General features: G+C 35.0%; 1 protein-coding gene across 3 annotated transcripts in view; it reads right to left on the bottom strand.

The window, feature by feature from the left end:
• Positions 1–24599, bottom strand: part of LOC111513200 (beta-1,4-galactosyltransferase galt-1) — a 318653-nt gene that overhangs the window by 66221 nt on the left and 227833 nt on the right. For all 3 annotated transcript variants that reach the window (XM_074183706.1, XM_074183715.1, XM_074183711.1), the window contains 2 exons: positions 12165–12342; positions 2950–3165 (listed from right to left, as the gene is read on the bottom strand). In XM_074183706.1, the coding sequence (XP_074039807.1) occupies positions 2950–3165; positions 12165–12342 (394 nt within the window). The remainder of the gene's footprint in view (positions 1–2949; positions 3166–12164; positions 12343–24599) is intronic.

Raw genomic sequence — 24599 nt, 5'->3', positions numbered from 1 at the left:
TCCTAACCTAACCTATTTTATGTTTGCGCCTTGAGCAGATTCATGCAAAATCAGACGAAGATTCCATTTGTAACGAGCCACCCTGAATAACTTTTGGTACAATCATTTGCAGGAAAACTTGAAAAACACGTCAACCATAGTATACAGGAGGACACATTTTGACATATTCACATTTGATGTTATTTCGTCTATCGTGTTCCCAGAACATGTCACCATTTTTTAAAAATGGATCACCCTTTATTGTTTCGCATTATCAGATGCTCCATGATGAGCAGATTTCAACAAAGTATAAAACATATGGTCTGAAGCATATAGTTCGGAGGTTACACATTATTTGAGTTGAAAACGAGCCACCCTGAATAACTTTTGGAACAATGAGTTTCAGGAAAAATAAAAGAACACTTCAACAATAGTATACAGGGGGACATATTTTGACATATTCATATTTGATCTAACTTTTCCTATCGCAACCCCAGAGTATGTCACCATTTTTTTAAAGGATCAATTGATTTGCATTATCAGATGTTCCATGATGAACATATTTCAACAAAGTAGAATACATTATGATCTGAAGCTCATAGTTTGGATGCTAAAAATTATTTGAGTTGGAAACGAGCTACCCTGAATGAACTTCTGTAAAATCTGTTACCTAGGTTTCATAGGTGTTTTTGTGAAGTATACTTCAAAAAAGTCTTATTTTGCCTAGTTGAGTTTGAATTCGATATTCTCGTCATTTTATATTTGTCTCATTCTACAATAAAGATTACATACCAGGTGAAGTTACAATGATAATCATTCAGGAAGAAATGTTCGACACAAATGAGTTTCGGAATTATTGAACAAATTCATGGAAACTGGATGAAGCTATTTGTACTGCAGTTCTAGGGCGCGTTAGACTAATGGAAAATTCGCAATCTCTAACTAAGGTATCTCGAGAATCAGGAATCAGTCGTACAAATGTTTTCAGGATCCTTCATAAGTACAAATTTCATCCATTTAAAATTAAGTTAGTCCATGAATTGAACGAAGATGAGTTCGGTACGCGTATCGAGTTTTCTGAAAGTCTCACTGACCGGATCAACTTGCCTCAGAATTTCTTGTATAAAATTTGTTTTTCGGATGAATGTAAGTTAAATTCGAATGGAGAGGTGGATCGGCAAATTTGTTGATATTGGAGTGATAGGAATCCCCATTTATAATGTCAACTTCATACCTAACGACATCAAAAACTGAATGTTTGGTCAGGAATTTTAGGTGACCACATCATAGGACCTTTTTTTATCGATGATAATTTGACTAGTGATGAATATTTGGATATGTTGGAGAATCGAATAATTCGGTGCATCAATAGGGCAATTCGAAAACGAAATAGTTTTTCAGCAGGATGGTGCACCTCTTCATTATGCAGCTCCAGTGCGACAATTTTTGGATGATCATTTTCCTGGTCGCTGGATTGGCAGAAGAGGTCCTACAGAATGGCCTACCAAGGCCTTCGGATTTCACTCCTGTAGATTTCTTTTTATGGGGTCATTTGAAATCTGAAGTGTATGAGATATAATCAACATTAGAAGATTTGAGGGAGAATATCATGAGGCACTGCAGAGAAATAACTCCCGAGATTCTTAACCATGTGAGGGCAGCAACGGAAGCTTGTTTTTATTGTATAGAAGTTGGTGAAAAAGTTTTTGAACATTCACCATTGAAATTTTTTCCCCTCTCATTGTCCAATCATCGGATTTTGATTCGAGGAATAATAAAAAAACTCTTTTTCTGATTTATTGCTTCCGTATTTGTCTTTAGAACGAACCTTTCAAAATGTGGCCTCCTCTATAATTGTTGACCTGTTATTTTATTTTTCATGCAAATCATTGTTTCAAGAGTTATTCATATTCAGGGTGGCTCGTTTTCAGTTTAAATAATTTGTAGCCCTCGAACCGTAAGCTTGAGACCATATGTTTTATACTTCGTTGAAATCTGCTCATCATGGAGCATCTGATAATGCCAAACAATATAGGGTGATCCATTCGAAAAAGATTGGTGACATGGTGCGATAGAGGAAGTAACATCAAATGTGAATATGTCAAAAAATGTGTCCCTCTGTATACTATTGTTGACGTGTATTTTTATTTTCCCTGAAAATAATTGTACCAAAAGTACCTGATTCAGGGTGGCTCGTTTTAAATGGAATGCACTGTATAAGAAGCAGTTTCTTCAATTATCTAATAATAATAATAATAAATGCTTTTACTGGACGGTTACTCAGTACAAGAGATACTAATCTAACCTAACAAATGGCAGAATTCAACGTCTGCACATGACAAATCAAGACAGAAATTGCTCTTCCATCCAACCAGTAAGAGATAACTTAGATTAATACACATTATTTGCTTAATGAAAAATAAAAAAGAAATAAAAAGGAGAGTAGCAGAAGAGAAAAAAAAAAAGAAAAGCGGAAAAGAGAGGCAAAAAACGAATAAATGATAATTTGATGTTTCATATGTGAAAAATCATGTCACAAACATAATGATAAATTTGATGATTTCTACATATTTATGGTAAAAACATATTATGTCTAGGTGTCAACAGATGAATGTTATAAAAATGTGTTATTCAGTTCATTAAAATTAATTACTACATATGTCAGTAATCCTTAAGGCTGATAAATGTTTTGATTCAAAAAGCCCAAAATACACAGGAAGTATTAGATGGAATAAGCATGTCTCATAAAAAGTTGCTCCAAACAAGATCATAAAGTAAGACTTCTCTTCCCAACTTTAAATGTACCCTATTTCGTGTTTGCGCCTCCAGGAGATTTAAGCAGAATCAGGCGAAAGAGAACGGATATGCATCATTTCGAGATCCTTCAGAAGTCACTCTAATTATGAAGCACCACTTTTTATATACGAAGCCGTTTAACGATCCTTCTGCCGAGATATATGTCGAGCTTACCCTATTGTAGTCGAAATGAAGAGGCTTGACACAGACTCCGAACTTGTTCTGGGGGGTCGTCACGGTCTCGTTGTAGTTATTGATGACTGCCAACAGGTTGGAAGGGGGGTCCTTAACTCTGGCTACGATACTCACAGCTGTCGGCACCGTCTTGTTCGTTAGCAGACACATCACGAAGCAAGCGCTGTATTTCAGATTCCAATTTTCTCGGATCACCTGAAGCAAAATTGTTATTACAGTAACAGGAAACTTGATGGAATAGATTAGTTGATGCATATTTGGTACGTATTGGGGTAACTTGTAGTGAAGGAAATAGAGAAGTCGAAACTCACTATTATTTTCTCATGAATGGTTTCCTAATTGAAAAAATCAATGAAACTTTCATTGAAGGTATTGGTCATGAGATGCTATACATTTTTGTTTTCCGGACTTGGTTAAATTTCTTGATACGTGGCACTGGAACCCCTGGAGTAAAATGAATCTGATGAAAACACTTCCCACTACAGAACTGAAACACCGTCACCAGGGGATGACTGAAATTAATCAAGACTCAATTTTTTCAAGTACGAAACACAAGCGGTGCCTGTGCGAAAGTAGTGATTCATATTGGATTTGAATCGCTGGAGATTGAATGCATTTGGAAAAACGTTCTCAGGAAGTTTATTCCACATAAACGCCGTTCTCCAAGTGAGAGAGTTCTTGAATAGTGAAGTTCGAGGTGTAATGAGTTGATGCTAAAAACGATGAGCAGCCACAGTCCGTCACGTATTTCTGATATGTTCCGCTCTTGGTGGAATCAAATGTGCCAAGTCACTTGAACACTTCCCGTGAAAGTATCTATAGAAGAGAGACAAATCTCCAACATTTCTTTGATGTTCCAGACTATCAAGGTTGCAAGTGATTTGTTTGAAGGTTATTGACAATGTTTCATGATGAATTTCACTAGTTCGGACTTCCATTGTCTACTATATAAAATGATTTGAAATCCCTGGAAAAACTAAGAAAAAGAAGAATTAAAAATTAATAGCTGAAAATAACAATTATATTAAGCAAAAATAAACCTGAAATGAAATAATAGTGAAATAAAATACAAGTAAAATAGAACAATTGAACAAAAATAAATAAAAATAAAGAAATGAAAAAAGAAAATAAAAATAAAAAGTTGAGAGATTCCAACTCAATCGTCTTCGGGTCATGACTGGACTGATTCCTCCGAGAGATGACTATTTATAGGTCGTTATAGTACTTTCACTTATCCCCGCTTTCCATTTTCCAATAACTTCCACTGTTCAACAACTCTTTCATTTGGAGAACTGCGTTTATGTGGAATAAACTTGCTGAGAACATTTCTCCAAATGTGAATCACAACTTTCGCACAGACACCGCTCTTAGAGCGCCCTAGGGATTTTCCTGTAGTGCTTGTGCTCTATTTCCACCTTATTGGTACATGTCGTTGTGGTCAAGCATTTCCACATTATATTATTATATTTTCCCTGGACTCGTTACCATCCATGATGGTCTAGTAAATCTAGCAGCTAGCCTGTTACAGGGTTCCAACAGTATATTATTGTTTTTTCCATGATGAGCATGTTTACTAATCTTCTCCAAGCATGTAATTCATCCATGCTGCGACAGCATACTTTAGATCATTTTCCTCGATATCTGTCCTGAATATCAAAGGAAGCAGCTGAAAGTATTTTCCCATCAAAACATATGTTCCTTTGGAAGTTTTCTTTCGAACACAAAAATGAGTATGTTATTGAGAAACATCCAATATATCCTGATGGAGACTGAACGGAAATATCTCCTCAATGTACTCAGCATCCTTCTTCAACCGTCGGAACCATTATGGGAAACAAACAAATCTTCACCGGTCGGATGAGGAGTAAACGTTGAGCTCGAGTATCTCAAGACTACTCAACTTATAAATCCCGTCGTTTATCACCGCAAAGCCGCATCTCAAATATACCCTCGGCTTTTCGAAGGTGTACCGCGTTCCTGAATCGAGTTCCAGGAACGACAAGACGTTGCCCGAGGATGGCAACACGATTCCTACGAATAATTGATGAAGGCGACGGAGAAAAGTCGAATAGATAATTCAATTCCTGTCGTCTGAATAGGGTCTTGTAAAAGGGGAAAACGTAGGAACGTGCCTCACTTGGAATTAATAATTGAATTTGGGCATAAGAAATATCGAACGGACGTTTCTACATGAGCAAGGTTGGGTGTTTTTATTGGTTCGAGAAATGCTGGTTGGGCGACTGATATATTCCGAAAATGGACACAACGAAGAAAGAAAATATATAAAATGAATAAATAGAAACTGAAAATATACAACTGTGAATCACTAGGGAGAGCTTCTTAGTCCTAAAATTCCTGTACACGTTGGGAGAATAATAAAACGTTGGGTTGTATGCTAAGCGAAGAAGAAGAATCTTATAATTTAAGAAATCTTCACATCGAAAAATCCCGAATTATACTAGCCCAATATTCCAGAAACACATGATTTTTTACTTGCAGGCTCGAAAATAGGTCACAATTCACAATGTGAAATTCTGTCAAATTATATTCACGATAACAATTACAAAACTTCACAATATCGACTTTGTTTTCATTACTTGTTTCATTACAACAGTAGTTCAAATTATCTAAGAACAATTCATTCAGGCCAGTCTCAACTCCCTACATAGTAGGTTAATGGAATGACACCTCTCAGAAAACAACTACTCCCCTGGCTAATACCACGAAGGGCGTTGGATTATATCCGACAAGTGTCAGTGCAGGATTCTTCACTGAAGTTATTCCTGCATATGCTCTTGGCGATACAACTGCCGCAATAGATTTTCAATTATTGGAACACACTTGCAGACCGGTTTCGGGCTGTTTGGCTACTCATCAGTGCAAGGTAGTATATATCATCAACATAAAGTCGATGATTTCCGATAATTGAAAATCGAATTCCGTCAGAGTATCATTCCTCGAACTAAGCAGGAGCATACAACAAACAACAGGTTTGTAGTCGCCCCATCTGCCTGTGAACGAGGTAACCAACTGCATATCCGAAATTTGCCCGATTCCTCGTATAAGGAAAGAAAACATTAGTTTCCTCAGTTGGACTAGTACTTACACTAATTAACAATGAAATTTATACAAAAATATGGACCTTAATCAAAAGCTATTATTAATTGGCAACCAGTTAGTTTCAAGTACAGGTATCTAGCAGGTACAAATTGTTGGTACTACTGATTCGACTAATTTTAGTGAATGAATCAAAGAGTTTTTGTATAGAAGTATATAATTATGAATTCTTATTGCAAAGCGCTTTCAACTTTCGTCATCATCAGTGATCTAATTGAAAAGAAAGTTTTTTGTAAAAGTATTTTTTTTAATTTTGAGGTTATGAATTTAGGAATAATTATTGATGATTATTTACTTATCAGGAAAGAGGAAGTTAATATCTATCACAATGGTGTGATAATACCTGTACCTGGATTTGGTAAATTGTCAAAAATGTTCGTTGACCCGTTTCTACCGTATTCTGCCACAGCTGATTCGTCTATTTGGCCTAGTCTGCAGCTTCTTTCATGCTCCTTCAGTCTTTTTTCCATGGGTCTTCCCACAAGTGTACGGTATGCGATAAACGATACGATAGTGGATCACTTTTATCTTCAGCAAGCTCAGCAGGCTGAGGCTTTGTTGTACCTTTTGATGATGTGTTTCCTTAAAAGTTTTCCAATTCTGTCTGTGACCCTAGATATATAAGGTAGATTCGCACGTGCAGTCATTTAAGCATTCTCATCGTTTTGAGCCGTAGAACTCTTCAGTTTCATGGCTTTGATGATCTCGGATATTTGCATCCATTCGACCTCAAGGTCACTTGAAGACGTAACAGCTCTTTCTCTAGACGCTGTGGATCTCATATTCATCCAGCTCGTTCCGTTAGAGTGAAGATGACTCCTCTCTTTTGACTAGGATGGTGATTAGATAGTGCATGGAGGTACCTATCCGAGTGAGTGGGTTTTCGGTACTCTTCGTGGGTTAGTCTCAGAATGGCTGAAGACAAAAGGGTTCCAGGTGTTTATCGCATACCGCGCACTTGTGGAAAGGTATATACATCGGAACCACCAAAAGATCCATGGAAAAAGACTGAAAGTGCATGAGAAAACTGCAGACTAAGCTAAAGGGACAGGTCAGCTGTGGCAGTAGACGCACTCAGTGAAGGAACCCACAGGATTCTCTTTGAAAAGACGTAACTCATTGCCCCCAACCAGGGATATCATAGCTGATCTGTATGGGAGGCAATAAAAATCCACAAACACACGGATAATTTTAACAGAAAAGAAGAAGCTGTGAAGCTCAATCGAATATGGAATCCCATTCTAAGAAGTCCAAGAATAACAAACAGCATGACGGTAGGTAGAAAACGACCAACGAACGTTATTGACAATTCACCACATCTAGGTATTATTACAACAAACTACATGAATCAACATAAACACGCGTCACGTAATATACCTAGGCCAGGTAGAGGTATTAGCACACTAACAAACTACCTGAGGAATCAACATAAATACGCGTTATGCATCCGTAATATACAGTAATCGCGGATATATTAATTCAAGATTCATAAAACCCTGAGGAAGCTAGCCATTCACACCAGCGAAACGTCAGGAAGAAATTCCAAAAATCCACGGCCTTCAAAACCGGAAAAAAGTGATACTGAAAACTTAGAAAAAAGTATCCAACTTCCAAAATCGCTTGTAAGTGGAGATGTATACATCCTCTTTCATGAAAACGTGGAAACGAGTTCGCACCTTTGAGTGTTCTGAAATGTTATTCTTGTACAACTGTCATTGAAAGTGACATTTTTAATAGTTTTCAAGAGTATTAAAAGATGATGTATACAAAGTAGCGTGTTAAACATATTTTTAAAAAAGTATAAAAAGTATTTTTAACACGATTTTTTTCGACCAAATAGCAATATTATTATTTATGAATATCAATATGAAAAGTATAATTGAAACAACTGCTGATATTGATACTATGCGATGTTGAAGAGTCTTGTAATCTGTTGACAATTTCATGGCCATTAACATTTAATTCTTGAAGTGAAGAGGACGATGCTGTATCGCTGGAGCTAGCTGTTGAGATTATTCTTTCAGCAATAACATTTTTATAAGAAATAGATTGATCGATGTAACCCTCAGCTACTGTTGTAAACTTCCATCCTCCGCACTTCTTGATATCCGTTATATTTGCTCCTGATTCTGCTGGCAAGGGAGCAGAAGACCTTCTGAAACAGTGACCTGAATATTCCTTTGGTTCCGGGATATTCTGAAACTCAGCAATGGTAGAGGGTATTTTCCCAAAAGTGTTTATACCAACTGGGCATTGTAATTATAATATCAGTATTCCAGAAAAAAAAAACTTTTATGAATGATAACAGAAGGTCGTAATGCAACGTATTTATTAAAATAGTCAATGCTTATTCCAACAATTAGAACAATCAATGACTTATCTATTGATTCAATGTCTTCTATTAATAAATGGCACAGCTCTTCACGCCGGCAGGCTCCATATATTCCGAAAATAGTAGCAACTTTTATCATCAAATATTTTTCATGTGACGCTTCATTTATAAACCTCTGAACTTGTTCAAACGTAAGAGTTTTTGATTTTTTTGGGCCTAAAACTTTCATTTTTCCGCTTTAAGAATGCTATTACCTTGCAATATTTGCTTATATTAACACCATTTTTAACGAGCGCACTCGACTTCATTATTGAAAACTTGATCCACAAAGTTGACGAGTTCTATATTTTTGATTTCTCTTCCAGATTGGCTAAGAAGACGGTTTCCTTCGACGTTTTTGAGTCTACACCAGCTAAGAAAATTGAAATATGCAATGTCGTACTGCTGAGCCGATTTTTTCGGTAACAATTCAATTGAAGCTCTTTTTGCAGCCTCTGTTTTTCATTATGCAAGACATTGAAAATCAGCAAGAACTTCAAATGTGACTTTAAAGAAACCGCTTGGGTTGTAAATAATACTTTTTTTTGCTAATCAGGAGATTCGGCGCGTCACTTGACAGGGCCACTTCACAGCAAATGCGATAACATGAAAATAGTTAACTGACAAGAGATGTCAAAATGTGTTTTTATAGAAATATTGAATTTATCTACTTTATTGTGAACACAGGACAGTTGTAGAAAAACTTTGTATGATATTTGTGTTAAAAGAAAATTACATTTTGTTCGTGAAAATTGAAACTTACTTTCAACACTCATATCATAAATATCTAGTTTGAAATGTTAATTTCAATGTTATTTATACTACTAATGTTTGAATTGAAAAAACATCATACTTGCAGAAGTTCATTTATTGCCACATTAATTTCATTGGCCAGAACATCAAATTTACGATAGAACTTTAAACCAATAATTCGATACACTTTTTGAACCTGTCAATATGAAACAGACATGATTCGTCAATAGACCACAAACTAACCCATACAGACACAATCGTTTTCTAAATATTTGGACTTGAAAATTTCAAGTCGATTATTTGATAGTCGATGCATGTTGAAGTTATTACGAATATTTTGTATTTTTCACAAGAATGCTTTGGAAATAAATTTGACGTTTGTGAGTAGTTTTGATAATTATATATTTTGTGACAGTTAGACGTTTTGTTGAAGTTTCCGTAAGTAGAAATAGAAAACACTTATTTTGAAAAAATGGATTATTTGAACAATAATGCTCAATTAGCCGATATGCATTTCATTTATGGCCTTGCGGATGGCAATGCGCGCGAAGGAAGACGTATTTACCAGGAGCGATTTCCTAATCGAGTACTGCCTTCAGTTCCAACATTTGCTAGTCTCCACCGTCATTTGGCAGAAACAGGTAGCTTTAAGAGGGCAGCTGATATTATTGGAAGACCACGAGCAGTCCGAACCCCAGAATTGAAAGAAGCTGTTTTGAACGCCTTCGAGGAGAATCCAGAAACAAGCACAAGAGTAATTGCTGAAGCTGTCAATTCTACTCAGTCCACAGTTTGGAGAATTATCCACGATCAACAGTTTTATCCATACCATATTCAAAGGGTACAAGCTCTTTTGCTACGAGACGTTCCTCAACGCATTACTATGTGTCAATGGTTTTTGAGAAAATTGGCTGGAAATCCTCAATATTTAAGATATGTTCTCTTCACGGACGAGGCAAACTTCTCCCGAAATGCTATCAGAAACTTTCATAACAACCATGTTTGGACTCTCGAAAATCCGCACGCAGTTAGTGAAAGGCATTATCAGTATCAATTTTCTGTAAATGTATGGGCGGCAATAATTGATAATTACTTGATAGGTCCTTTCTTTCTTCCGCTCCGACTGAATGGCGCAACTTACAGACACTTTTTAGAAAATGAATTGTCGGGACTACTTCAGAATGTACCATTAGAAATTTGTATCCGCATGTGGTTTATGCATGATGGGGCTACGGCTCATTTTAGCGTTGTAGCCAGGAAATTCCTTAACACAGTCTATCCAAATCGATGGATCGGTAGGGGTGTAGAAGAACCCAAGGTGTGGGCACCAAGGTCCCCAGATCTAAACCCGATAGATTTCAATTTTTGGGGACATTTGAAGTCACTAGTTTATAAGACTCCAGTAATGAACGAGGAAGATCTAAGAAACCGAATAGTAGACGCCTGTGAAACAATAATAATCACACCAATAATTTTTGAGCGGGTACGAGATTCTCTGACTAGACGACTGACTGCCGGTATCTTCGCTGAAGGTGGACACTTCCAACAATTTATTTGAATACAATTTAGTTTCGTTTATTTTAGTTTATTCTACATATTCAAAATTTCCTGAAATAAAATTTTGACATTTATTGCAAATTTTATTAGAATAAATACTGATTATGCACCCTTGATACGAAAATAACTATTTCGCTTAAGGATGTAATAATAAAGGAACGTTCCCAACAGTAATGACCTCTTCAAACGAGTAAAACGTCAAATTCATTTCCAAAGCATTCTTGTGAAAAAAGCAAAATATTCGTAATAACTTCAACATGCATCGATTATCAAATAATCGACTTGAAGTTTTCAAGTCCAAATATTTAGAAAACGGTTGCTTACAGCGACTAGTAACAGGGGTAGCTTATTTACGTAAATATGATAGAGGAATCGATTTTTTTACTGAAAAATGTGCTAGAAGTACGCCCAAAAAAGTTATGAATCTTTAAAAAAGAAAAAGACGTGTAGGTGGCGCCCCCTACGAGTAAGAGCAATAAGAACATCAGTTTCGAATTCGACACCTCAAAAACCTCTCATTACCAAGTTTCGTTTAATTAAGTTCAGTATTTCAAAAGTTATTTGAAAAAACGAAAATAAAAATAAAACTTCAACATCCTGTATCTTGGAAACGAAGCATTTCCGGACATTTATTTATTCGGACAATTCATATTAGAATATTGTGAGGAATCACCTCCTGAAGTTTGTCAAAGTACTTTTGAATCACCCTGTATAGTAGATATATAATAATTGTTTTTCACTTGATGTAACTCCGTTATATACTATTCTGCATATTGTTGTTTTAATATACTTGTATTTGACGTTTCCTACACCATAATTGTATGATCAAAAGGAATAAACAGTATTATTTTTTTTCACCGTATATTATTATTATTCAAGAAATAATGTCAGATTATTGCTAGTAATGAACAGTATTATTTTTCAATGCGATAAAAAGGTGGGTCTAAAGTGAGTGTATTCAAGCCCATGAGGTTTTGTTGTGGCTCACACTGCATCTGCTCAACGATGTCCATTAGTTTCACTAGTTCGGACTTCCATTGTCTATTATATAAAATGATTTGAAATCCCTGAAAGAAGTAAAAAAAAATAATTAAAAAGAATAGTTGAAAATAACAATTATATTAAGCAACAATAAATATAATTGTTATTTTCAACTATTCTTTTTAATTATTCTTTTTTACTTGTTTCAGGGATTTCAAATCATTTTATATAATAGACAATGGAAGTCCGAACTAGTGAAATTCATCACGAAACATTGTCAATCACCTTCAAACAAACGATGTCCATTAGCTTATATGGTGAATGATCTTTCAGGCCAGACGGCATACTGTGTAAACATGGTCACTATTAATCAAATTCATCCTTCGTATATATAAAGAATTTTATTATGGTTTACCTTGGTTTGGGCAGCTACCGTTACAGAAACATGGGAAGAGGAATTGAATTCGTTGGTTTTGTACCACAATCTACACCACACCTTCTCTGGTCCCCTGGTTCTTGTCGCTCCAATGACACGGATGATCTTCTGCCCTTTTCTTCGATCATAGAACGCGGAGAAGACGAAAAACTTGTTCCTGAAACAAAAAGCAAACACTGTGACAGAAAATATCCATAACTGTGTTACGGATGTCAATAAGAGATTTGAGTAGTCGATGATATTATTTTCAATGATGCCTGGTGACAAAATGTTGTGAAACAGGGTTGGTGCAAAATGAAAATAGACTATAGATATACCGTTATTTGGGATAATAAAATATTGAACAGAAATGTTATTGAAAAGTACGAGTGGCGAATATTGGAAAAGTACAAGTTAGATCTGCATGAGATTCGATTAGTGTGTGGGGATTTGTATCCTTCGCTATGTTTTTAATGATGTTGACGAGAAATGTTTGATTAATTTATTGACATCAACACAAAACAATACAAAATTAGTGCACTGAGGTTTATTGAGATTTCAGCGGTACGTTCACCATTGATTCGCTTTTGCCAATAATCCAAACACGTCAATTGGTTAGAGGCTGACGACGCGACGTCCGGAATCACATTATTTGGTGGAGGCTCTGTTATGGTGTGGTATTTCTTTGACCGCATGTACGGATTTCGTGGTCATACACAATGGGTCCGTTACAGCTAAAAAGAACATAATGGAAACCTAGGAGCAACACGTAGTACTATTCGCCCCTCATAGTGGCGAAAATTTCTTATTGGTGCAAGACAACGCCAGACTCCATGTTGCACAGATAGAAATCACCTCGAAGAGGATGAAATTCACACCATGACAAAAAGCCAATGTCGGTATTTTCTGGGAAAAATGTGACATTGAAGTCTTGTATTCATCAAAATTATGAAATTTGTATTGTTCGAATCGATAGAGCTAAAGATTCGAAAAATTAAAAAAAATTGGAAAAAGTCGAAGTGACAGTAGAGTCCAAATTTCGAGCAAGGGTATAAAATTGGAAATTGACCAACTTTTTCGAAATAAAAAAAAATATTTTAAGGATTTTTGAAAAAATGTAAATTTGACAGGTTTGAAGTAGCACATGACAAAAGAAAAGAGGCTGTTTTTTACTCATTTTTCAAAATTTCGAGTAAATATTCAGAAACTTAGACTTCTTGTTGAACACGTATTTGGGCCCTTCTCTTGACACAACGTGTTGTTTTCAACTCAATTCGACCATCAATTCTATTACTTATAGTTTCAATATCATTTTTCAGTTCATCCACATCATTATGTTTCATTTTGCACACCTCATTTTTCAGAAATCCCCAAAAATAAAACTCTAGAGGTGTCATGTTTGGTGAACGAGAAGGCCACCCAACAGGGCCTTTTGTAGCAATTCATCTGTTTCCAAAACACTGAAATTATATGCTTGTGTTCCATCCTGCTGAAAATAGATCATCTGACGAGCCTCCAGATCAAGATCTACGAAAAACTCTTTCAATACTCTAATCAATAAATAAATGTAACGGAGTCCGTTCAAAGAACCAAGGTAAGATAATTCTGCCTCTAAATAGACCACACTGAACATTAATATTAAATCCTCTTTGCGGATTGTGGGGATGGAGAAGAAATGAATTTTGTCTAGTCCAATAATGGAAATTCTTTCTATTATACATCCCACAATTTGGAAAATCAGCCTCATTCATCCATATAATATTTGTTTGGAAGTTGAGATCTTGTCTGCATTTCATTCATAAACCACCGACACCAGGTTCTAGTGTTTGCACTGGTCTTAACATATAAGGAGAAATCTTATGTTTCTTCAGAAATCGTTAAAAACAGGTGGTGAGTGGCGGGGGATCACTGTCTCTCTCTTACGGGTGTTTGACAGTCCCCCGGTGCAGACCACACGGCACTCACCCAGTAAAGTTATCGGTCAACCACCCAATCCCGCACTTGCGGGTAACAGGCGTTGGCCGGTTTCAAGCTAGATGTGTGGGAGAGGTATCTCGCAAGAGCCCTCGGCGGTTACTCATCAAACGCTGGAAAGGTAACTTTCCTAACATGAGTGCCCCTCGGGGTAACGTAAGGGTATGCGGTGCAGACCACACGGCGTACACCCAAAAGTTGTTGATGAACCGCCCTATCCCGCACCTACACGGATGTAAGGAAGCAATTCCGGGTTCGGTGAGCGGGAGGAAGCCCTGCGAAATCCTGTTGGTGTGGGGTGAGGGGCGGTACCCGCAAGGATTTCCCGAAAATCCACCCCTCCACACCCGATCGCATCCAACGCCAGGGTGCGTCTGGGGGGCCTAACCGGCCCCCCAGGCCCCCCGATGCGGTCGTAACTATGACTCTCTTGTAACTATGTAGTATCTTCAGATACTACAAATCGTTTTTTAGTCCTTCTCTTCTCAAAAACGTTTTCATTGTTCATGATTCCGTGGTAGGAATCACACGTTGAAAGGTAAGAACTCGTTAGTCCTCAGCTCGCACATTAATATGACGCTCCAGTATTATCTGTTCTGTACAAAAACGGCTTCAATGTTATCATTATAGCCGACATATTTTGATTCATAAAATAAATACGGCTAGTGAAATGGCTTTAAGATGGAACTTATCGTTTTGTGAATAAATACTAAATAGCTCAGTGGTGTCTTTTTGCTGTTACTAACAGAATATTATCATTCATATAAGTACCAAAATTATATGTTTAGACAATAATGGGGTTTCATTTGCCAAAACAAAGAAATGTTTTGTATTATAGAAATGAATTAATATTTCCACATAAGTCGCTTATTTTCAACTTTAGGAAGGAAGGTGATATGAACTTTTTCATTGAGAATGTTTTCACGAATCGAAGTGCATGATAAAATGATATTTTATTAAATATTTTGAGAACGCGACTGTCAGTTTTTTTGTTTTCTGCATCAGGAAGGCCATTAAAAATGCTACTAGTTTGCCTATTTAAGCAAATTGGTCGCATCAATAATAACGGAGTTGGCTATACTTCTCCAAGAAATTGCCGTCCCACTTCAATGAATCATGTCATCGTGCATATCGTTCATTGGAACGTCGTGACACACGAACACGTCTGTCGTTATTGTATAAACAAAATCGGGAATCATCGATGAATAACTCTGTCAGCCTCTAACCAATTGAAGTGTTCCTTGGCAAAACATAGTCTCTCCTTTAGATGGTCTGCAGTTAATAGACGACACCGGGCAGCAATGTTGTATTCCTTGAGTCGCTGGCGAACAGTTTCCGTAACGATTTGTATAGCATGCACGTGTAGATTTTGATGTGTAACAAACCGTTGTCGAAGTGCAAAAATTCTCAAATATCGACCCTGAATAGGGGTAGTGACCCGTTTTCGTCCTTGTCCTGGTCTGCGAGCATGATCGCTCGTTTCACGGAATCGTTGCAAGATCCGTGTGATGGATGTGTGGGACACATTGAATCGACGACCAATTTGTCGGTAACTCCAGCTTCCTTTTAGAAGTATTAGTGGTTGGGTACATTTATGACAAGTTGAATTACGTGATTGACGCTTCATAATAAACACAATTAAGATTTCTTTACCAGTTAGCAGTAACCAAATAAGTACACGTCTTAAACTTGTTCAGATTTGCAACTCAATAGGTAAATGAAAACCAAAGCACTGAACCACATTTGAAACATATGGCATTCACAGATGGTGTATATCTACAGACCATTTCGGAATATTACTCTTCGTCAGTGTAGGACGGATCTAATACATATAGCAGTCTGTCTGGTACTTCACTAATTTCATCAAGGGTTGACTGGATAGAATTTGTTTCAACTACAGTTCATCTAGTGAAGAAAGCTCCAAGCCAGGAATAGCATTTCCAAAAATTTCGTAAATGTTGACAAAGACTGATTGGGGTTAATTCGTCCTTGAAGGTGAGTCAGATGGAGTGTGATACATTTGGCTTCTTAAGTGTCCCCACAAAAATCCAGCCGCTTCGAAGGCTTTCGATAAATTATTCATAAAATGTTGTTAGTAGGAGCAGAGGAGCAGTCTTCTAGATATGCCATTTCACCTTCAATATATACAGGACTACTCCCTACGATATTTGTCAGACTTGGATCAGTAGTATTTTCAGTTTTACCAGTTTCATATCAAGTGTTTTATTACCAGTAATGATAATTTAATCAATGGATGTGATTTATTCAAAAGCAGGAAAAATCATGGATGAAACACACAAAAATTAAATAAACAGCAGACACGTGTTTCTAGCTTTTTAGCTTTCATCAGCTAAATCATGGAATAGCCAAGTACAAGGTTAGGCACCACTTTGCAGAAACAAGACAAATGTACGTTGTCATTAATAGAAGCCAGTACAGATACGATGTTTGAATTTCAAACATCGTATCTGTATTTATAAAAATGAAATCCCCGTATATATATATAGTCTTCGCAAAAAATCGGTCATATGACGGTTTTCTAAGATATTTTCTGAATAATGACGTTTTTAATGAGATGATCATATATTTGACTGTCATCTTGGTGACGTTTTTCATGGGATATCATATATACATGTTTTTCATGATTGAAATATTGAGTAAAACATTGAACATCACAAATGTGTTTCATATTATATCCTTCTCTGTAAGCTGATGAGAAAACGTCTTTTCTCAATGAATGAAAATATTAGAAAAAGTATGTTTCATTTCCTTATCATCACAAACAGAAAATAAACAAATATTTGAAAATTAAAGTTATCAGTAATTCAAACTGATGTTATTTTGACTATAAATTGCCATATATATATATATATATATATATATATATATATATATATAATGTTGATATCAGATGGGGAATGCAAAAAGACCAATTGTTTCGATACTTCATGAAATATGAAATATTCCACAAATTATGTATTTATGAACTATGATTTACGTATTTATTTATGTATTTATGAAAGCCTTTGTTCTGGAATGTTATATATGATTTCTTAAGCTTTGAATATTTGGTAATATACCAAATATCATGAATATATCTTTCATTAGAGATTTCATTTCAAGCTGATGAGAATGCGTATTTCTGAAGCAATGAGAATACTGTATTTCTACTAAACGTTATATTAGAGATTTCATTTCGAGCTGATGAAAATGCGTATTTCTGAAGCAATGAGAATACTGTATTTCTACTAAACGTTATAAGGATGTTTCATTTCCTTATTATTTCTAACAGAAAATTAACATATATTTCCAGACGAAAAGACGAAAAATATTATTAATCCGGAATGACGTTATTTCGAAACCAAAATGAAAACAAAATTTAACAAATGTCAAAAAAAAATGTTCTGAGAACTTCCGAATCATTATGTGAATATGTATCAAGTTATGTTTTGGAATTTAGACTTATCGACCTGAAAGATACGTATTATGGAAACGTAATCATGATGCTATTTTGAAAAACCAATGACCAACTGTCATTAAAACTGACATTATTAATGGTTGTCAAGATTATTAAAAGATGATGTATACAAAGTAGCGTGTTGAAAATATTTAAAAAAAGTATTAAAAGTATTTTCAACACGATTTTTTTCGACCAAATAGCAATATTATTATTTATGAACATTAATATGAAAAGTACAATTGAAACAACTGCTGATATTGATACTTTGCGATGTTGAAGAGTCTTTTAACACTAGTGTTGAAAGTATTTTCATCACGATTTTTTTCGACCAAATAGCAATAAACAAAACATAATTATTCAATTTTTTAAAAAGTTTTATTAAGAACAATACATATAGATACAATTAAATTCTGTTACAAATGTATTATATACATTAATTACATTATTATTATTTATAAACATTGATATGGAAAGTACAATAAGAACAACTGCTGATATTAACACCTTGCGATGTTGAAGAGCCTTGTAATATATTTGAACTAGCTGAGTTGACAATTTCATGAGCATTAATATTTAATTCTTGAAGTGAAGAGGACGATGCTGTATCGCTGGAGCTAGCTGTTGAGATTATTCTTTCAGCAATATCATTTTTATAAGAAATAGATTGATCGATGACACGGCCACTTCACAGCAAATGCGATAACATGAAAATAACAAAAGTCGAAAGCGCTTTGCAAGAATTTTAAAAATTATACACTTTAATACAAAAAACCTCTTCGATTCATTAATGAAAATAGTTAATTGACAAGAGATGTTAAAATGTGTTTTATAGGAATATCAAATTCGTTTATTTTGTTATGAAAGCAAGACAGTTGTACACAAAACTTTGAATGATATTTGTGTTAAAAGTATGTTTTATTTTGTTCGTGAAATCGTCAACTCGCTACGTTCATTTCGCAAACTATTTCACTCACAAAATAAAACCTTACTTTTAACACTCATATCATAAATAGCTTTGTAGTGTACAGAAAAAAATATTCAGTGAGATATGTATGTCCCCAGCCCGAAATATTTTTGTGGCATTGAAGAATGTGACATTGAAGAGTTCAAGTAGATATGTGAAATTGTAGAGGAGATATGTATGGAATAAGCAATTCGCTAAAATCTTTCTGAAGTATTTATCAATAATAAATTGCAGAAAAAACATCAAATTTATTTCTTTACAGTTTCTCACTTATAGACGGATTTCATCAAGAACAACTCTGTAAGAACAAGTTTCGCAAATAATGAACTATTTTTCCTATGAAGTTTGTGATGATTGTAAAAACTACCATTATTATTTTTTCATAAATTTACTCAATAGTTATCATGCAACAATATATATTCATGACACGGCAAGTACCGTTGAGAGTTTCCACCCTTCGCCTTTTTGTTTGCCTAGGGGCGATACTTTTATCTAGAAAAATAAGGTTGCACAAGCAACAGGAAGCGGAATATAAGATGCAAATGAGTTAAAGTCACGAAGAGTGATTTGAGACGCCAGATTTTATCTAAAAGTTGAAAAAGATTCAGCATATTAACACTTTGAATGGATGGTGAGGAATTATGTTGAAAATATCGCATTCTTCGAGAAGTTTCTACAGATGCTGATGAGTTTTATTTGACCTCAGTAATGCTATTGAAAAAATTCTTTGAATATTTTGCGAACTATTTGATTATGGAAATAGGAAAATAAAACTTTATCCAGGATAATAATTGGACAATTTCAACAGTATGGAGTCTACTCAAAACTTAACTGGTACTTCAAACTATTCTACAGTGCGTTTTATACAACAGTAATTAAAGAACCTGATTTGTTATAATTATCAATTCTTATTATTATCAGATAGATATTCCAACTACTGCCATTACTTTCTCAAAATATATCCCACCATCTAGGATTAATTAATATTAAATGATCATGTTTGAAAAATCGAGTTGAGACCTGTAGATGACTGGATCTTATCCTCTACAAACATATACACGTATCTATAAGTAGACATATTGAGGTTGAAAATGGCTTCTCAGATAAATAGATAAATTTGATGTTAACTTTGGGACGCCGCAAGGGAGTATTTTGGGCCCATCGCTTTTCCTGCTATACATGAATGATCTGCCATTATATGGCTCAGGAATTGAAATGTCGTAATAATGTTGAAGCCCCGTACATAAGTGAACAGAAGTAAATTCACTCCCGTCGGCTTCTTTCATGTTTCGTGTCGAGATTTTATTTTTTGCTGGCATATGGCGGGGCACCTCTGCACGAGGTTCGATCAAAAAATATGCGACCATGATCTGACTTCATCATTGCTACGAGGAGCTCCCAAAAAATGTCTCATATGATTGTGAACTGTTCAGGAATTGATAAAAAATAAGACAAGGTGGTGGAATGAACGTATATTTTATATAGTAAGAGTATATAATTGAGGACGAAAACTTATGGTAATATATTTCAAAGGTTTTTTAGAATGATGAGTTTTTGATTTTTTTTAACGTTTTTTTCCAAATTTCCATTGGCAAATTTCAAAATATAATGAATTCTTGTCCTTGTGAAAAGAAAACATAAATAATTCAAAGAAAAATTATCACAAGGATGAGAAATATTGATTTTTGAAAACATTGTTTTGAGCTGGTTGCTTATACAATCAGTGGCACATAAATTGTTGAAATGATTAAGAAATTCTGTCTCTAGATGAATGATACATTGTAAAAATGAATCTGGAGGCATATATAAACTTCCAAACTGTTTGGCTACTGTATTACTATATACCTTGAAATAATTATATACATTTGTTTCATTTTGTGTGGTACTAGCTGCCGTGTCGAAATTTGAACATTTTCTCAAAAGATATCCACGAACATAGCCCAAGCTGTTGCCTTCTGGAGTGGCTAGGGTTCTATAATCATTTGTCTCTACTCTGAAAGGTTTATAGGGATTTTTTGGAACTTCCACAAGAATCCTCATTCTATTTATGTCTGCATCTGTTATACTAGATAGAATCTCTTCTAGACAGTAAGTTCCTTCTGCCTGTGTGAAATACTGAAGAGTAAATGTGTTTTTGAAAGCTCTGGTAATTTGAATAGGCATTTCTGGCATTTCCACAAGTATTTCTAAATTGACCAAAATAATTTTCCACACAGTCCTGATTTATATTCCTCGTCAATATAAAGGAGTGTCCTTCACTATGTAGGTTTCCCCAAAGTCGCAGAAATGCCGAAATTGTTATCTGCCACCCCTCAATGAATCTCATTTATCCAGTCGTGTTTTTTCCTTTTTTTGATATTACAGTTATTTTGCTAAAAAATTATAAAACAACGATAAAAATAAAAACAACAATAAACATTAATTGGCGCTCCGGGGCGACTTCATTGATTCCAGTGGCGCATTTGCTGCCATATTTTTCATCAAAAAAATAGTAGGAAATATTCATTCCTCCAAATGAACCAGAACACGATATGTTTCATTAGAGGAGAAAGTAATACAAATCATGAAATTATGAAACAACAAAAAATAATTGGCACACGGGGCGACTTTATTGATTCCAATAGCTCATTTTCTTTTTTAGCTGCAGGAAAACCCAGAAAATCCTGCAGTACCACATCATCTGAAGATCTTGATCTGCAATGTCCTCTATTTCATAAAACAAAATGTAGGGTATCTTGAGAAGCTCCGAATAAATTCAAGACATCGGCAGAACAATTAGTCATACGACTATCGTCAAACTTAAACTAGTCCGTTTCATCTTTGACCAATGTGTAATGATGACCAGATTCAACGACAGAACCACAGTGAACAATGACTGCCTCAGGTATACTTGTTTTCTTATAACAGTCAGTTAGTTTGGCGCATGTTTGGCAATACAGTCGATCATCACTCGTTAAAAGTTCCATTTTCATTTATTTAAACATTTATTTAAAAATAAATGTTATTTTTGGAATTGCATTCTATCTTCTTATAAAAATGGTCTCGTGCCATTTTCGTTCAACAAACGGTATTTGAGGTTGAAAATGAAATACATTCGTTTGCTTGTCCCTAAGCGGAATCAGCCGTTGAAGTGTAGAAGATATATTTTGTGGGCTAGACACGTCTGTTGAAATCTGTTCCTAAAACGAGTACTAATTTCATTGCTGTCCACATGAACAATTTTGACACTTTTATAGCTAGATACGTGAATTTATTCACATCATAAATTTTTTTTTAAAAAAACCTAAGTAAATTTTACAATTACCGAATGAGCAGACATGCATTACTTGTATGTGCTTACTGACGAGAATGCATATAAAGCCGGGCGACTAAATCACGAGCGATTCCCAAATAGAATTATTCCTGATGTTCGAACGTTTTTAACCACCATGACATTTGGAGCCAAATCACCTCTCGAAAGAAGCACATCGGACTGCAAGAACTCCAGAAATTGAGATAGTTGTTTTGAACTCAGTTGACTAAAATCCTGAAGTGAGCACGAAGCAAGTTGCCAGTGAGATGAATATCGCTAATATCCTAGTGTGGATTATTCATTAAATCCCTATCACATTCAACGGGTTCAGACACTTTTTTCTCGGGACTTTCCCCTACGAGTGTATTTATGACAATTGTTTGTCCAAAAAGTTACCGAAAATACTTCATTTGGCGAATACTCGCGAAAACTGAAAACAAAACTCTCTTTATCACTGGATGGGTCGTGGGGAACAGAGTCATGGCCAGCTAGATCACTAGATTTAACCCGTCTTGATCATTTTCTTTGAGGACATCTCAAGTTGGTGTACCAATGCAAACTGAGGAAGAATTGCGAAACCGCATAACACTTTTCTGTGAAGCAATAAAAAATACTACAGGAATTTTTCAATGAGAAGGAGAGCAGGAAGCGGTCATTTTGAACAGTTGATTTGATTTCGGTATTTTTTGTTCAAAATAGTTTCAATAATGTTTTTTCATATGTACTCAATATGAAAACTGAATGATTCATAAATAGTACAAAGTTAAAAATTGTAATTGATTACAATTGTGAAATTGAGAATGAGAGAAAAATATCTATTGAATTTTATTTTCTACCATTTTAATGAGAAGATAGAGAGTGAAAAAAGGGAATTGAAACTTTCTATGTTCTTACTACTTTTATTTGTAACTAACGTTAGTGCAGTTTCGTCCTATAAGGACATTTTCAAATTTATACATTAAACTAACTTAGTTAGTTTAACGTATAAGTTGAGTTAGTTAGTTTAATCTAATGTATGAGTTAAGTTAGTTAGTTACTTCAATGTATACGTTTGAAAATGTGATTATACGACGAAACTGCAGTAACGTTAGTTACAAATAAAAGTGGTAAAAAACATAGAAAGTTTCAATTCTCTTTTCTTCATTCTGATTTCCTACAACGTAGTAACGGCTACATTCATCAATTTATCAAGATAGAGAGTAGTTACAAAAATCTTTTTTTTTGAAAAAGGACGGTGACGTATCATGATTTTGATTTAAAAACATATGGCAGGGGTGTTAATAGGGACGCCACTGATGAACATTAGGAAAACCTTCAAATTATCCAAGGATTATGACCTTCCAGGATTAGCAATGAATTACGAAACACCCTGTAAATTATATTCGTTTAAAAAATCGTTTTTCAAGTTGAGTCTGGATATTATATTATTCAATGATAGGTAATTCATATCATGTCGCAATCTTAGAGTCATCTATATTATAAGTAAGTAATATTACAAAAAATAGCGTTTTGTATGATTGTAACGAATGAACTCAAAAACCAGTCGACCAGTTTTGAAAATCTTTCATTTATAGGAAGTTACATTTACAGCTAGTAATATATTTTATAAAAAACATTTCCTCACAAAAATGTCAAAAACGTAATTAAGGTACCAAAAACTTTATGAAAGTCAATTATTTGGCGTATGCGCCGGGAGGGTAGCCAATATAAATGACTCGCCAAGAATAAAACAATAAAAATTGAATTGAAAAGGGTATATTTTCAGGGGAGGTTGATTTTTGGAAAGCTGAATTATACGAAGAAAAACTTTTAGTGTCCGACCGAAACTGGTTTTTACGACCGAAACCGAAACCAAAACGAATTTCGGCAACGGTCTCAGTTTCGGCCGAAACCGAAACTTCCTTACAAGGATTGTGCTTTGGGGAAAAAATAAAGAAAACGTTATTATATTCAGTCAGTCCTTACTGTTTTATCTTTAAATCACAACGTTATGGAGTCTTCGACATTATAATCAACATAACAAACCCTTATTTAAGAAAAAATATTAATTGCACCTTGAAAATACTTAAAATAGGTGAGGTGTTTATTTGAGTACGTGTAGATCCTTCTTTTGAATATTATTGATAGTTTTTCAAAAATATTAAACGTAAAATTACTTATTCAAGTTGTTACCTACTATCACAATAGGTATTTAATATTTATATAATAAACAAAGTAAATCACAAAGTAATTCACAAGTCATGACATGATTAGGCACGTGGACTCGGCAAAATGTCTTCGTCGCTTGTATGAAATTCAACGCGCCGAACATGACCGATCACAACACGGGAACTCCCGAACGCAGTTTCGGTAGGTTTGCCGCCGAAACTAAACCGAAACATGTTTTTTTGCCGAAACTCGACCGAAATCGAACTTTCGGTCGGACACTAAAAATTTTTCTCTATTCTGTTTGTTTTCCAATCATTCATAGTGGAATTGAATCAGATATCACTCACACGATTCTTATATAATCTAGTGAATGAAAGAGATGAAATTTAACTTACATGAAATACTATCTTTCTCGCTGGTAGACATCCGATGTTCCGAAAGTAAGCTAAATAAGTTACTGGGGACTGATATTTGCGAACAGGACCTAAACAACGTCTACTGTCTAGGAAAAATTGAAAACTCTCTAGGAAAGGTTGAATATCTTGCTGAGCTAAGAAAAAAGTATTCTCCAAAATAAAAAATCTTAAAGTGAGCGGC

The sequence above is a fragment of the Leptinotarsa decemlineata genome, unplaced genomic scaffold (assembly GCF_025532065.1).
Source record: "Leptinotarsa decemlineata unplaced genomic scaffold, Ldec_3_MD MMD2_P_RNA_scaffold_2, whole genome shotgun sequence".
NCBI lineage: Eukaryota > Metazoa > Arthropoda > Insecta > Coleoptera > Chrysomelidae > Leptinotarsa > Leptinotarsa decemlineata.
The sequence above is the reverse complement of the archived record's forward strand: the minus strand, read 5'-3'. Positions and strand labels throughout refer to the sequence as shown.